Source organism: Arvicanthis niloticus, chromosome 20 (assembly GCF_011762505.2).
Source record: "Arvicanthis niloticus isolate mArvNil1 chromosome 20, mArvNil1.pat.X, whole genome shotgun sequence".
Taxonomy (NCBI): Eukaryota; Metazoa; Chordata; class Mammalia; order Rodentia; family Muridae; genus Arvicanthis; species Arvicanthis niloticus.
Window position 1 is genome coordinate 16,495,659 of NC_047677.1, and position 14,571 is coordinate 16,510,229.

The window sequence follows — 14,571 nt, forward strand, 5'->3', positions numbered from 1 at the left end:
GAATCCTTTTTGATAAAAACCAAGTCTCATTATCTGACAAAATTTGGTTTATTTGGAATGAGTACCTTGATCCAGTTTCATACTTTAGAGATTTTTTTAAATAAAATTTAACAGCCTGCTTCTTTAAAAAATGTATAAATCCATGTTTTGAAGCAAAGTTGAACGCAAAAAATTTAAAAGGACTTTGGCTTTTGTGTCGTGAGTGTGAACCTACCTTCAATACAACATGGTGAGCCCACTGTACCACACAAAGATAAAATTCAAGAGGTGTTCTCTGAGGGGTAGAACTTATTGGAGGGGAAATCTCCTGATTGCTGTCATCACTCACACTCAGTCCTGACTTGTTGGAATGGCAACCATACTGCCTAAGAGAAATAGCGGGATGCAACCCCACTATACCCAATGATTCGACCGATGCGTGACTGTTCTAAACAAGACCAGACTCTATGGCTGCGGACATTCAACACTTAAAATCAATGCCTCCAAAGAAAAACCACCAATCTTGAAGACACATAGTACATCAAAGTGGAGCCCCTCATCAATATGTAAATGCTAGATATGAGTTGGTATAATAGATAAGGCAGACTCTGCCCTGATGGAGCCCATTATAAAGAATGGGTGGGTCACATCTTTAAGGATCTGTAAGATGACGGCCCAAAGGGCCATCCTGCCACTGTTGCTCCAGGGGAAGGGTCCAGTGGAATGGTCAGAGGCGCTTGGGTCAGCTCTGCTCCTGGCCTGGTGGAGGGGGGAGGGGTGGCTCGGGCTCCTGTGTCAGCTGCAGGTACCGAGCTGGCTGTGTGCTCTTGGTGGGCGTGGAGATGCTCCAGGGTTTCCTTGGAAAGTGTGATTACGTGCACTGGCTCAGTCTGGGCGGATTCCATCTGGCTTCCAATCACACTGAGGCTCTGAATGTGCTCTGCTTGCTCCTGCTGAGCTGAAAGAATCAGGCCCTGCAGTTGTTCAGGCTGCTGTGTGAGCAGGGTGATGCTGGCAGCAGGGTCTGTGGCCATGTTCTGAGAGCTCTCAGCAGCTACAATGCTAAGCCCCTGGTTGGGGCCAGGCATGAAGTTGATGTTGTGCACAGACTCGGTTACGAGAAGCTGAATCTCCTGCTCCCCTGAGGTGGAGAGCTGGTATGGCTGCAGCTGCAGACTGCTCCGGACCTCGTCAGCAGTACTGCCAGACGCGCTGCTGGGATCCGATGTGTGCCTCTCTTTGCTGTGGATTTTCAAGTGAGCCTTCAGATTGTCTAGGCGAGCAAACTGTAAGCTACACTCAGGGCAGGAGAAAGGCTTTTTGCCGGTATGTAGGATGCAGTGTCTCCTCTTGGCACTGGAGTCAGAGAAGCACTTGCCACAGATGCTGCAGGAATATGGCTTCTCTCCTCTGTAAGAAAACACACAAAACCACTTGCTTTCTACTTCCTGTTTGCTTAGGCAAAGCAATCAAGAGGAAAGGAATGTCAAGCTGCTCACTGTGGCTTTAATGCCAGTGACTCAATCAATGTCAAAACCTTGAAAATAAACTCTAACTCTGCTTCACAGTAAACAAACAAAACCAAAACTAAAAGAACACAGACTGATTCCTAAGTCACAGGTTCTCCTACCAACTTATGGACTTTGAGCAGGCCACTTCTATGTGCTTCAGTTTCAAGTCTCAGAAATAAAAAAGGGTGGGGCTGGAGAGATCACTCTCTGACTGCTCTGCCAAAGGTCCTGAGTTCAATTCCCAGCAACCACATGGTGGCTCACAACCATCTCTAATGAGGGACCCAATGACCTCTCCTGGTGTGTCTGAATACAGCTACAGTGTATTATATAAATAAAGTAAATAAATAAATTAAAGGTTTTAAAGGGGCTGAGGTAGGGTGGCAGATGGGACTTTGCTATATGGGCTGAAAATTTGTAATTTTGTTGTTCTGTGTTTCAAATAAAAAAGTAAACATTTTGCACTGCACGGACAGTTCTATTTTGGTTTTAGTTCTTACAGCTTTTTTTTTTAGACTTTAAAGGCCAATTAGGTATGTGCATATATATTATAATTAGTATCAATATTAAAACAATTCAAGTAACTCATGATTATGTTTTTCTTTTTTAAAAGATTTATTTATTTTATGATATGAGTATACTGTCGCTCTTTTCAGACACACCAGAAAAGGGAATTGGATCCCAATACAGATGGTTGCTGGGAATTGAATTCAGGATGTTTGGAAGAACAGTCAGTGCTCTTAACCACTGAGCCACCTCTCCAGCCCCTCCTAATTATTTTTGAAGCTTTAAGATATATACCTAAATCCAACCTGGGAGTAAGTTTTCTGAACAAAACATTTTGTTCAGAAAATACTTTTTCTTTTGAATGGAATTTTCCTAATTAATCCCGTTTGGCTTCAAACTTAATCCTCCTGCCTCTGCCTAGCAAGTGCTGGGCTTGTAGGCATACACTATCATAATCAACTCCAGATAACATTAATTTTTTTTTCTTCTTTTGTGACATGGTCTAACTCTGTAGTCTAGGCTAGCCTTGAACTTGTGGGCCACCCTCTGCTTCTACCTTCCAAGTGCTGAGACTTCAAGGGTACCACACTTACTGATGTTTGTGTGTATTCTGTCGTTGTGTGCACGTGAGACCAGAGGTTACACTGTTTCTTCTTCTATCACCCTCCCTAGGCCCTAATGTTTAGTTTTGATTGAAAATTTAAACTTTAGACTAGCTTCCCTCAATACAAATTAAATAATGAAGCCAACAATGCAAATTTTATTGGTCAGAATCAATACTGCTGATTTTGCCTAAATGAGAAATTTAATTAATGAAAAAATAAAATAAGCCATATTTAAAATTCTACCATGATACTAACTAGAAAAAAAGACTTATATATAGTCATAGGACACCCCACAGAATGAAACTTGACTGAAGAAGCCAGGGGTGGTGGCTTACACCTGTAATCCCAGTGCTCAGGGCAGAGTTTGGGGTACCATGCACTAGAGAGCTAAGCCCTGCCTTACCCCAGCCCGAAGCAGCTTACCGGTGGATCCTGATATGGGTCTGAAGGGAACTCTTCGCAGTAAAAGACTTCCCACAGATTTCACAAGTAAATGGCTTCTCACCTTAAAACAGGAAAAAAGAGGAAAGTGTTTAGAAAGGCACACCCAGTATTAAAGATAACCACCGAGAGCACTTTACTCTCAGACAGGCAGTCGAGCTCCGTCAGTGCGGGAAGCACCTGAGCTACGGGAGGGCCAAGAGGACGCAGAAGTGTGGCTCCTTCCATGAAAGCTCAGGGAGAAGCTGTTCATATGTGGGAAATAGAAGCACTCGTATTTACTTCTGCATTTTCTTTTTTTAATATTTATTTAATCTTACATACATGGGTGGCTCTGTCTGCGTGTACACCTGCATACCAGAAGAGGGCATCAGATCTCATTACAGATGGTTGTGAGCCACCATGTGGTTGCTGGAAATTGAACTCAGGACCTCTGGAAGAGCAGTCAGTGCTCTTAACCTCTGAGCCATCTCTCCAACCCACTCCTGCATTTTCTAACACTGACGAACACTGACTCTTGCCCTACTGTGGAACTTCTGGGCTAGGTGACCCACTAGAGCTTGAAGGGACTCATGTGAACTAGAGGTTAGTGGCCTTCCCACATTAACAGACATTCACAGTGGCAGCAAAGGTTCAAACAGCCCCATCTGGAGACAGCAGCCAAGTTTTGGATTATAACACATCACAGTTCTTCATATACCCCACCCCTGCACATACACACTCACTCAGAGTCTGCTATTCCAGAAACCCTTCCAAATGAATGACTTTCCCAGGGGTGGTGTAAGGCTCAAATAAAATGTGCCAGTGCTCAGCCCCCACGACTTCATTCACAGAGCTGGTGTTTTCAGCACTGGCTTGCACAGGACACATGCACCAGTGGGCTCTCACGCCCCTGGAGCAAAGCGAAGGGGTGCTAATGTGGGCAAGAGGAGTTTGGAGAAATCCAGCAGCAAGCCCAGCCTCCCCAGAGGCCAGCAGGGAGGAGGCGACCTGAGAGGCTCTTCCAGACTCTACTGAACCCAGGCTCCAGCAGGCAGGGATGGATGCATGAGCAAGCCAGATCAATCAGCAAGCTCACACCACTAACTTTCATCACTGCAAAGGTTGAGACTGGGTACCTTTCTAATCAAAGGTGGGGCCTCCCCAGACCTTGGTCAGCTTCCCCCTCTCACATGGACACGCTCTACCTGCATTTCAAACACACAGAGCTGCCAATATTTTATTTTGCTGTGAGTCACCCACCACTTGCTGCTTTCCTGATTCAAGTCTCCACTCTGGGATCAAGGCTCACCCTCCTTTCTGTGGCTCCATCACACTGCACTGAGGTTCTTAATGGGTACAGACTCTGCAAAGGTGTGATGCCCTGAGGGGCCCCAGAGCACAGGAAAACTGGAACCAGCAAGATGAGTTCATATCAACACACAGGCACAGAAGCTTGGGAAGCTTCGTACCCAACCCACAGAATGAGGGTGTGAACGAAAAGGAGGCTTCATGAACTCTGTTATGTGACTAAACAAGACCCACAGAATGAGGGTGTGAATGAAACAGAGGCTTCATGAACTCTGTCATGTGACTACACAAGACAGCCACATTAGCAGGGGAGCCTACTTGTAGAATCAGGATTTATCTACCACAATCTAAGGGAGATGCTGGAGGCGTGCAACTGCTCCTCGGACATCAGAAGTCACGAGGAGGATGGCCGCTGCCCAGTGAGGCACTCCCTTGAGCTCCCAGCATTCATGATGCTAAGGCAGGAGGTCTCTGAATTCTTATAGCAAGAGCCTTCCAAAAGAACAAACCCACAAACAAACAAGTAGCCCCCCCTGCTCCCCAGGCCTCCCCCTGCCAATTATGAGACATGAGCCAGTTTCCTCTCATCCAGCCCCAGCAGCACTGACTGTCCACTTAGGATGCTGCCTCCACCCTCTCTAAGGATACCCTCCTGGGGACAGAGATCTTCAAGGTCTCTGCTTGGTACATGGCATCTTACCTGGGCAATGTGCACCTGAAAATCTAAAAAACAAACAACAGTCTAGGTTTTCAAATGAAGTGTGGCTGTGCTGGAAAAACTCTGCTTTACCTCCTGGTTCAGGGGAGGAGATGGGCTGCTGATGCCTCTCGACGTCTCTGAACTGAGTGCTAGACACAGGCAGGTCACACAAAGACCCTGCCCTCAAAGAACCCCTATCTTTTAATGGGTTTGGTTTATCCCCACTCCAGGACCAATGTTTAATTTTGGTTTTGCACTTTACTGAACAAATAAACTTCCCACACATACTGTACTTTCTTCTGAGATGGGTTCATTATATTGTTATAAAGGAGAGACTGACTCAGTTCTACCCCCAATACAAGAACTACTTGCTTATAAAAACACAAGACACACCTGTGGTCTTACTCCTCAGGAGGCTGAGGCAGAGGCCTCCCATGGAGTTTATGCTAGAAGCAGCTCCTGGACTGTCCATCTAGTTTTTCAGGGATTCCAGTTCATCGAAGCCTTACGTATTACTAAAGCCATGTATAAGCACGTCATTCACAGCTGGGCCCACACTTCTCCCTGACCTTCAGGCTCACACCCAATTACCTACTCCACACATGCACATGGCCTGTCTCAGGTCCAGAATGCCAAGAGCTGTCTACCAGCTGTTCCTCCCGAATGCCTTCTCCTCTCCCCGCTTCCCTCTTGACCCACATCTAACTACGAGCAAAGCATGCTGCCTCTTCCTCAGAATCTTCCCCAAACAGGCTCATCTGCTGCCGTTTTCACTGCCATGCACTAGACCAGGCCCCATGACTGCAGCACCCAAGGGTCCCTCTGCTTGATGCACAAGTCATACTATTAAGACTCAGCCACACTGTATCACTCACTCACTCTCCTTAGTGAGGCCATCTAAGTCTTCACTGTGGCCTCCAATTCAGCTAACATGCTCAAGGGAATCATGGGATTGGGGTCTGGGTGGGGCCTTCTGAAGCTCTGTCCCAGCCAATTCAGTCACAAGCTCAGGATTGAAATCCTGAGTGAAAGTGTCTTGTTTTTAAGACACTTTCCAAATGCTTGAGCTGTGCAGCTATGAGCAGACAAAGCTACGCCACACAGCCTCCTGTTGTTCTGTGTCTACTCAGCACGCTTCCTTCCCTAGCATCTCTGCTCCTGCCTCCCACCTAGGATACTGTCCCTGCATATCCACATGTCTGGCTCACTCCCTCCCTACCACATTCTGGCCTCCATCCCTGAGCTTCCCAGGTTGCTCCCACACCTATGGGAAGCCCCCCATCCCACTTCCCTGTTTTCCTGCTCCACGGTTTATCTTCAGGCTGCCCTGGCAGGGGGCACTTTTTTGCTTGTACTCTGACTCTGTTCAAATGCTGATGTCACACCAGCAGGGACTTGGACATCTCATTGTCTGTTCCCTGGGCCCAAAACAGAGCCTGGTACACAGCAAAGGTTCAATGCACTTGTATAGAATGGCTGCATTAGATTTCATAGACCCTATTGATGATAACGTCTATGGAAGTGGAGGCGCCCGTGAGATAGTCTGGCAACCACCCAGACTGAAGACCTAAATTTGATATCCAAGACCCACATGGTGGAGAAAATCAACTCCCACACACTGTCTTCTGACTTCCACATGTAAGCTGTGGCACATGTGCACAGATAGGTATACAAACCCATCTACAGTGACAGACACTGTAAAAATTAAGAATGCACAAAGCTAACTTTTATAAAATTCACCCCTTATAAGATAATTTTCTACTGCTTAGGTGATACACCTTGGAGAGACTGCTCGGTGATTAAAAGCACTGATTGCTCTTCCAAAGGACCCACGTTCACTTCCTAGGACCCACATGGCAGCTAACAACTTCTGGTCTCTGGGAGTACTAGAAGCATGTGGAGCAGACATACATGAAGGCAACTCCTATATAAAATAAAATAAATAAATTAAAAAAAATTTTTTTTAAAGAAAAACCCCTTGGAATCAGAAATACAACATTTTCTAGATTTTAGAAAACTAACTCTCTCCCTCTGACTCTGTCTATCTTTCTGTCTTTGTCTCTGTCACACACACACACACACACACACAGAGAGACATTTCAGGAAGGGGATCAAGTCTACACAGACTTCATCATAAACTTCTTGGTAATTTTAGACAGTACTTCTAGTGTGCCTGAATGCTGACTGTGATCTATCCCATGAGGACAGGCATGGCATGCTCCACTGTAGTGTCACACTGACACTCAAAAAGTGACTTGGAACATTTTGGGATTTTGGGTGTTTCTGGTTCCAGATACTTGGATAATGACAATTAATCTGAACTAGCTTTTCTTAGAGTTAGAGAATTACCTGCATTTAAAAATCAAAGTCCAAAGAGGCAAAAATTAAACTTTTTGTTTGTTTGAGACAAGGTTTTACTGTGTAGTCCTGATTGTCCTGGAACTCACTCTGTAGACCAGGCTCGTCTTAAACTCAGAGATCTACTTGCTTCTGCCTCACAAGTGCTGGGATTAAAGGCGTGCGGCACCACTGCCTGGCTTAAACTGCTTTAATATACATTACTAGTAGACAACTTGACAGAATCCTTAAACAATGCAGCGTAATAGAAACTGTCCCTTGGAAATCTAACGACTTATGTTTAATGTGTCTCTCTTTCCAAAGGTATAAGACAGACAGTTTGACTCCTGTGAATTTAAAATGAGTGCTGCCTTCCCTCACTCCCACCTCCGAGTTAGGTGCTAATTTAATGCTTGGGGTGTAAATGTTGGTTCCAGAGGACAGAGCAAGGGCTTGCATCCCTTCGTGTCTGCTATGTCTCCTTTTCTAAACAAGTTCCTGCTGTCACCTTCAGTGCTCAAGTAGCTGAGCGTAAAGCACAGAACCAAAGTGGCGGACACTGTACTGTGAGATGACACGAACCTTCAGCCATCAACAACAGTCCTCATCAGGTGAGCTCCATTTTGTGCTGACTTAATTTAGGCCAACAGAGATGACAGCACCTTGCCTTTACCTTTGGCTTTTGTAAACTTATCAAGCTTGCAGCACATGGGCAGCGGGCACACCAACTGCAGGCCGAGGACACCCAGTGCATGGAGAAGGCAGAACGAGACTTGTCGTACCTGTGTGTGTTCGAAGATGTTTCTTTAGCTGGGACACATCCATAAACCTTCGATGGCAGTGGTTGCATTCTGGTAGTGAGTGGCCTTGCCGCAAGGATAAAAAAAGTGTCAGTGCGAGTGTGCTCTCCCTGCACTTCTCCAGTGATCTGTGCTAAAGCACTCCCTGAAAAATAATCACTTTAGATACGGCACTTTAACAACACACTTGATTACCCGACATATCTTAACTCGGTGCTTCTCTGAGAACTTCGCCTCACTCTTCTCAACACCCTCCTCTCCAAACACTGGTATGACTATCCACCTGCACCTCAATGATCTCTCCCCCAATCCCTTCAGTCTGATCAGTCAGCAGATGTTTCTTTAGCTGGGACACATCCATAAACCTTCGATGGCAGTGGTTGCATTCTGGTAGTGAGTGGCCTTGCCGCAAGGATAAAAAAAGTGTCAGTGCGAGTGTGCTCTCCCTGCACTTCTCCAGTGATCTGTGCTAAAGCACTCCCTGAAAAGGAGTCCAGGACATTTAGCAGATCTGAAGCCACGGATGAGACATGTCTTTCCAGGTGCCACTAACAACATCAACTGAAGCCTCTTGGGCAAGCAGCACTTTTGGATCTAGTAGTTCTGTGGTGGTTTTATATGTAGTTCCAAAATTATAGTGCAGACATTGAACTGGATTTCATGGTAGTGCAGAGCAATGTGACATCCTTTGACTCTTTTTTTTTTTTTTTTTGGATACAGTCTCAGGCATCCCAGGCAGGCCTTAAACCAGAGGATGATTTTGAACTTCTAATCCTCTTGCCTCTACCTCTCAAGTGCCAGGATAACAGATGTGTGCTCCCGTGCCTAGTTATATGTGGCACTAGGGACTGAACCCAGGGCTTCACTCATCCCTATTAAATGGGTTGCACCCCAGCCCGACTGCTTTTTCATTCACTCTGTGTGATGAACCTACTGGCTCACAGATACTTTGTGTCTGCATTTCCCCCAGCAACGACATTTTTTCCTCACCTTATTGGTATCGTACCTGTATGGACTCGATAATGGCTCTTTAGCTGTCTTTTCTGGCTGAAATATTTTCCACACTGGTCGCAGGTAAAAGACTTCTGTCCTGCCAAGTGAAAAAATAAAATACTTAAACCATGCCAACCAACTGCAGAGAACTGGAATGCAAATGCTAATAAGGTAATAACTAACACAATGCCCAGGTCTCCATTTTTAGGAGTGATAGATATATCTGTCTACACACCCAGAAGGCTTGTCAGAATGCAAACCTATGCAAGACAATAGGGAGCAGTGGAGACTGGGGTACAACTGGAGGTTTCAATGTTCCCAAAGGAATATAAAGAGAATTCTATTGAAGTACACACTGCATAGCAGCAGCCAGTAACAAACTCTAGCTGAAGGCTGCTGCTGTTCCCAACAGCATATCAGCAGATGCATATTCCTGTCTTCCAGAGACACCATGTGGTAAATGGTGTCATTTAAATGCCAGAAGTGCTCACTGCTGGAAATGGGTACCTGGCGGCCCTCTAGTGTAAGCCCTGTTACCTGAGTGCAGGCTCATGTGCTCTAGCAGGGAGTGCTTGGTGGTCAGCGCCTTGCTGCACACGGTGCAGGTGTATGGCCGCTCCCCCGTATGCATCCTGGTATGAACCTGCAAGGAGTGCTTCTGAGCAAAGCCCTTTCCACACTCATTACATTTGAAGGGTCGTTCCCCTGCAATCAAAGCCAAGAAGCATGGTGTAAGCAAGAACCTGTGCATTTTTTCTCTTTCTTACAAATTAAAAATATACAGTATTGAATCATGTATGTTAAATAAATATTCAGGGCAAGCATTCCAAGTCCAGCGATAGGTGAGCTATCAGCAATAAAAGTCTAGAAAGTGGAAGAGGTGAAATGAAAGCCAACAGGCGATAGCCACAAGACGCAAGCTACCTTGTAAGACTCGGCCTCTAAAGGTTTCAGAATGGCCCCACTCATGGAGCGGGTAAAGGACAAGGGACTTAGAGAGAAGACTGGTACTTTCCTATTCTCACTTTTGCATTCCACACACCAAGAAGACAAAGGTCTCCCCGCCCACCACCAAAGGACGATGGAGACTGCTCTCTGAAGAGTAAAGGGTCTCTGGACTAGGGGTTACCTGGGCAGCTGACTGGAAAGTCAAACCTCTTTGGGGATAAGGAGAACCCTCTTCCTTAGACATGGCAGCCAGGCCTTGCGCCTCTAGGGAGGAGAGTAGAACCATACTTCCTAGAAGGAGCCATAGATGCCTAAGGCAGGCATGAGTAATAAGAAAGTGGGGTCTACCACATCACGCCAGAGCCACCGCTGCTTTTCAAGCTGTCTTCATAGCCACAGGAATGCCAACAGCTTCTAGTGTCCTGACCTTACATATGATTAAATGAGTGGTATAAAAAATATCACTGCATTTGGGGCTGGAGAGGTGGCTCTGTCTTGTGTTCCCAGCACCAAGAGGTTGATACCCAGCCATCTGTAACTCCAGTTTCAGGCCATCTCATACTCCCTTCTGGCCTCTCTGGGTACCAGGCATACAGATGGTACACACACATACATATATACATACGTGCTGGCAAACATTCATACATATAAAATAAAGAAATCTTTACAGCCAAGGAAAGCCTCTAAGAGTGAAGACAGACACCTGGACAGGTGAGGAAAAATAGCTCTGTGTAAAGATTAAATACATAAGGCATGGTAGTATATGTCTGAAATACCAGCATTTGGGAGGCTCAGATCAGGATTTGAAGGTCAAAATGCCACATAATGAGATCATGTTTCAAAAAAACAAACAAACAAACAAACAACCAAAAAAAAAAAAAAAAAAAAAAAAAGAAAAGAAAAGAAAAGAAAAAAAAATTACATTGGTGTTGGGGGATTGTCCAAGGCTTTGGAATGGAGCTATAGAAAACCTTCAGGGTTTTTTTTTTTTTTTTTTTAAAAGGTAGAAATAGCAAACCCAGAGGCCAAAAAGTATGGTGACAATCTCACAGAAAATGAAGCAAAGACAGAATGCAGGTGAACGTGAGGAAGTTAAAGTCGGTCAGAACTCAAGCAGCAGCAGTGTGGACAGGAGGAGAAACAACACCTCGGGAAACCAGTGTGTGTGAGGTGACTGAACACAGTCTTCTGGAGTGATAGCTTTCTGACGTACCTGATCTATACCAAAGAAAGAGAACACACATTCTAAGGCTGACTGCAAAAGTTTAGAAACCAAGAGGGATAAAGGGAAGATTCTACATGCTCTTTTTCCTTAATTAAGTTTTACTGAACAATATAATGTTTTAAGTTAGGCACAACTTGGGTAAAAGTAGCTAAAATGCAATTAGTATTAGAATCCATTAGTTACAGAGTCCCATTAGAAAATAAAATAGATAATCCCAGCACTTGGGAGGCAGAGGCAGGTGGATTTCTGAGTTCGAGGCCAGCCTGGTCTACATAATGAGTTCCAGGACAGCCAGGACTACACAGAGAAACCCTATCTCGAAAAACCAAACCAAACCAAACCAAACCAAAAAAAAAAAAAAAAAAAAAAAAAAAAAAAAAAAAAAAGAAAGAAAAGAAAATAGAACCCACTACAGTTCAACATGTATTTGAGATTTTGTTCTGTTCAAAGTACCATAATTCAGGTTTTTAACATACACAGTCTCTGGGGAGCTTTCTTTTCCCAGCTAGCATCTCATGTATCGCCTGTCTCCACTTCTGCGGTGGCACAGAACATGCCACCGTGCCCAGTTTCTGTGGTGTGGGGAGAGAAGCCAGGGCTCTGTACATACTAGGCTCTGTCAAATGACCCACATCCCTGGGAAGCTTCAGACATGGATAATCCAGACATGTAAATCAGAAGTCTGGGTGTAGGACGCAGGAAGCTCTCCAGGTGGATCTAACATGCAAGCTGAGTCACATGACAGCAAGAGGCCCACTCAGAGAAAAGGTCAAACCCCAGTCCTTATACTTAAGAGACAATTACAGCATGACCTGACCTGAAACAGGGTGAACTGAACATCTCAAGAAAGGGCTCAAGCATTTCCTGTAGAGAGTCACTGTCCAATATGGTAGCCATCACACATATGTGGTTATTAAAACTTATGTTAACTGAAACAATTAAAACTCAGTTTCTCAGTCTAGCTAGCTATAATTCAAATGATAAACTTCTGTGTCAGGCTGGGCATACAGCTCAGTTGTAAAGTGCTTGGTTGGCATGCACATATTCCCTGTGTACTGTGCCCAGTACTGTAAGAGGAAAAAGGGTCTGTATGCTCTTGGTGGCTACATCAACCATACCATGGAGAGCACAAAAGGCATTTTAATCACAAGGGGGGAGTAATGGCTAATGCTGAGACTGAGACACCTAGAAGGAGAAGATAGTCACAAGATGGCTAAACTATAAAGATGTCCGTAGAACAGAGAAAGAGAATGCTTCCGCAAAGATGAGGAACAGTCATGAATCAAAAGGCAGGAATTGCTTAATAACTTGGTAAGGCAAAACCCCAAGGGCTCTGAATCAGGCTTGAAGGGTCACGGGTGAGCCTGTACAGACAAGACCATCTCCTCATCTGGAGACATCACCTACTGTGGGGCTACGGCGAGACCTAAACACAATACGAAGGCTTCATTGACATGCCTACCACGTAGAAACTGAACCATAAATTAAAAAACAAAAATGTCAGGACCACAATTACAAATTCCCCACCCAATTGCACCAAGTTTGGAAAGCATAGTTACCAGTGTGGCGTCTCTGGTGGATTGCCAAGAAGTGATTATACTTAAAGACTCTGTCACAGTCTTTACAGCGGGCCTCGGGGCCGTTGGAGCGCTTTTTCCTTCCACAGACCCTCTTGGCTGTACTCTGGTCATCTTCATCTCCAATAAGCTTGTAATCTTTAAGCTTGACAGACCTGCGAATCCTCCGCTTGCTGCACCTACTCTGGCTATCCTGTCCATCCCGAGCCTTGGGGTCCGAGTTCTCATCCTTTTCGGCAGGCATCTCCCCTACTCTGCCTGGCTCACCAGCGGGCTCTGATTCCTTTTCGTTTGGAGTCTGCTCATTCAGTTTGACACTGTCTTCTTCTTTACACACAAAGTTTTGTCTATTCTGGACCGAATTGTTAACTCTTAGCTGCATCTCTCCCTCTGCAGCTAGTTCTGACTTCCCTTCCTGCAAACCGCTGGTTTTTCTCGGCCTCCCCCGTTTCCGTTTTAGAGGGTCATTCTTCTTATTGGAAATAACAACCACTGGGGTGCCCGTGCAGCTCAAAGCTGGTGGCTTTGGGGAGCTATGGTTATCCTGGAAGTCTGTGTAAGCCTTTACCAGGTCATAGACTTTTAAGAATTGAGCAGTAGCCAGGATTTGTTCTGTCGTTTTGTCACTGGCATGTAGATAACCTGTATAGATAAATTCTAGCAGGATACCAAAGGTGTCTGCAACCATGCCTTCCAGCATATAAATGGACTGACCAATCTCACCCTCTTCGGCAAACATCATTGAGAAATACTCGCTACTGGCAGCGAGTAAGGCTTTATGGGCTCGGAAATGCACATTCTCCACGATTAAAGTAATATCACAAAGAAAGCCCTTCTTCCTCTGATCCTCAAGACTAGCCAGGACAGTGTCACTGTGAGTGTCCGAGTGTACCACAAGCTGCTCAGAAGGCTCCGGTGTTGTGTCTGCCATTTTCTCCAGAAGCCTCTGACGAGGCTTAAATCTGAAATAAGAAAACAGTGTTTATTTAGGAAGAAGTACTGTCTAACAAGCCTGTTCGTACTCCAGCGGTCACAAACCAGTTTTGCCATTACCACCTTCTAACATCTACTTAGAAAGCCAAGCCCTGGGTTCCTCCCCTTTTGCTGCTGCCCTGATGGATGGCTCTCTAGTATCCACATAACTTCCTACTGTCTGGAATTTCCTCTGGAAATTACAGAATGGGATCAAAAGTCTGCACGGCCCTCCCTTCCATTAACTCTGTAATTAAACTTTCAAAGTGTGGCGGCACGGTGTTGGAGTTGGGGCCAAGCTGCCGCGATGCTACACATGAATAGCTGTTTCGCCTGTGGGAACAAATATTAGAAATACGGGAACCAACCCACTCAAGGGAGATCTGCGGTGAAACAACGCACGGCTCCAGAGGCCCCGCTCTGGGCAGCAGCGTGGGAGCTCCGTCCCAGGCCCCAGGCCTGGGTCCCGCGGGCGTTCCAAGGTCCCAGGCCGAGCCCACCGGCCGCGGACCTACCTGTCAGGGCCGCCCGGCGGGGTCCTGCTACGGTCAGTCCACCTAGCTGTCCAGAGGGCGCTAACCCGGACTGTCGCCGATCCCCGCCCCCGCCGCCACTACGCTCTATCTCAGGGTTCACAGCCTCCGTCAACCCGGAAGCGCGCACGCGGCGCCGCGTCACGTGACCCC

General features: G+C 45.9%; 1 protein-coding gene across 1 annotated transcript; it reads right to left on the minus strand.

Annotated features, from left to right (window-relative positions):
- Positions 1 to 29: 29 nt before the first annotated feature.
- Zbtb24 (zinc finger and BTB domain containing 24) lies at positions 30 to 14,554 on the minus strand. Its single transcript, XM_034524957.3, is given in 8 exon segments — positions 30 to 665; positions 668 to 1,389; positions 3,026 to 3,107; positions 8,153 to 8,236; positions 9,177 to 9,260; positions 9,701 to 9,868; positions 12,896 to 13,875; positions 14,401 to 14,554. Coding segments are annotated over 7 exon segments (2,202 nt in total). The 5' UTR covers positions 13,845 to 13,875; positions 14,401 to 14,554; the 3' UTR covers positions 30 to 552.
- Between the last annotated feature and the right edge of the window lie 17 nt (positions 14,555 to 14,571).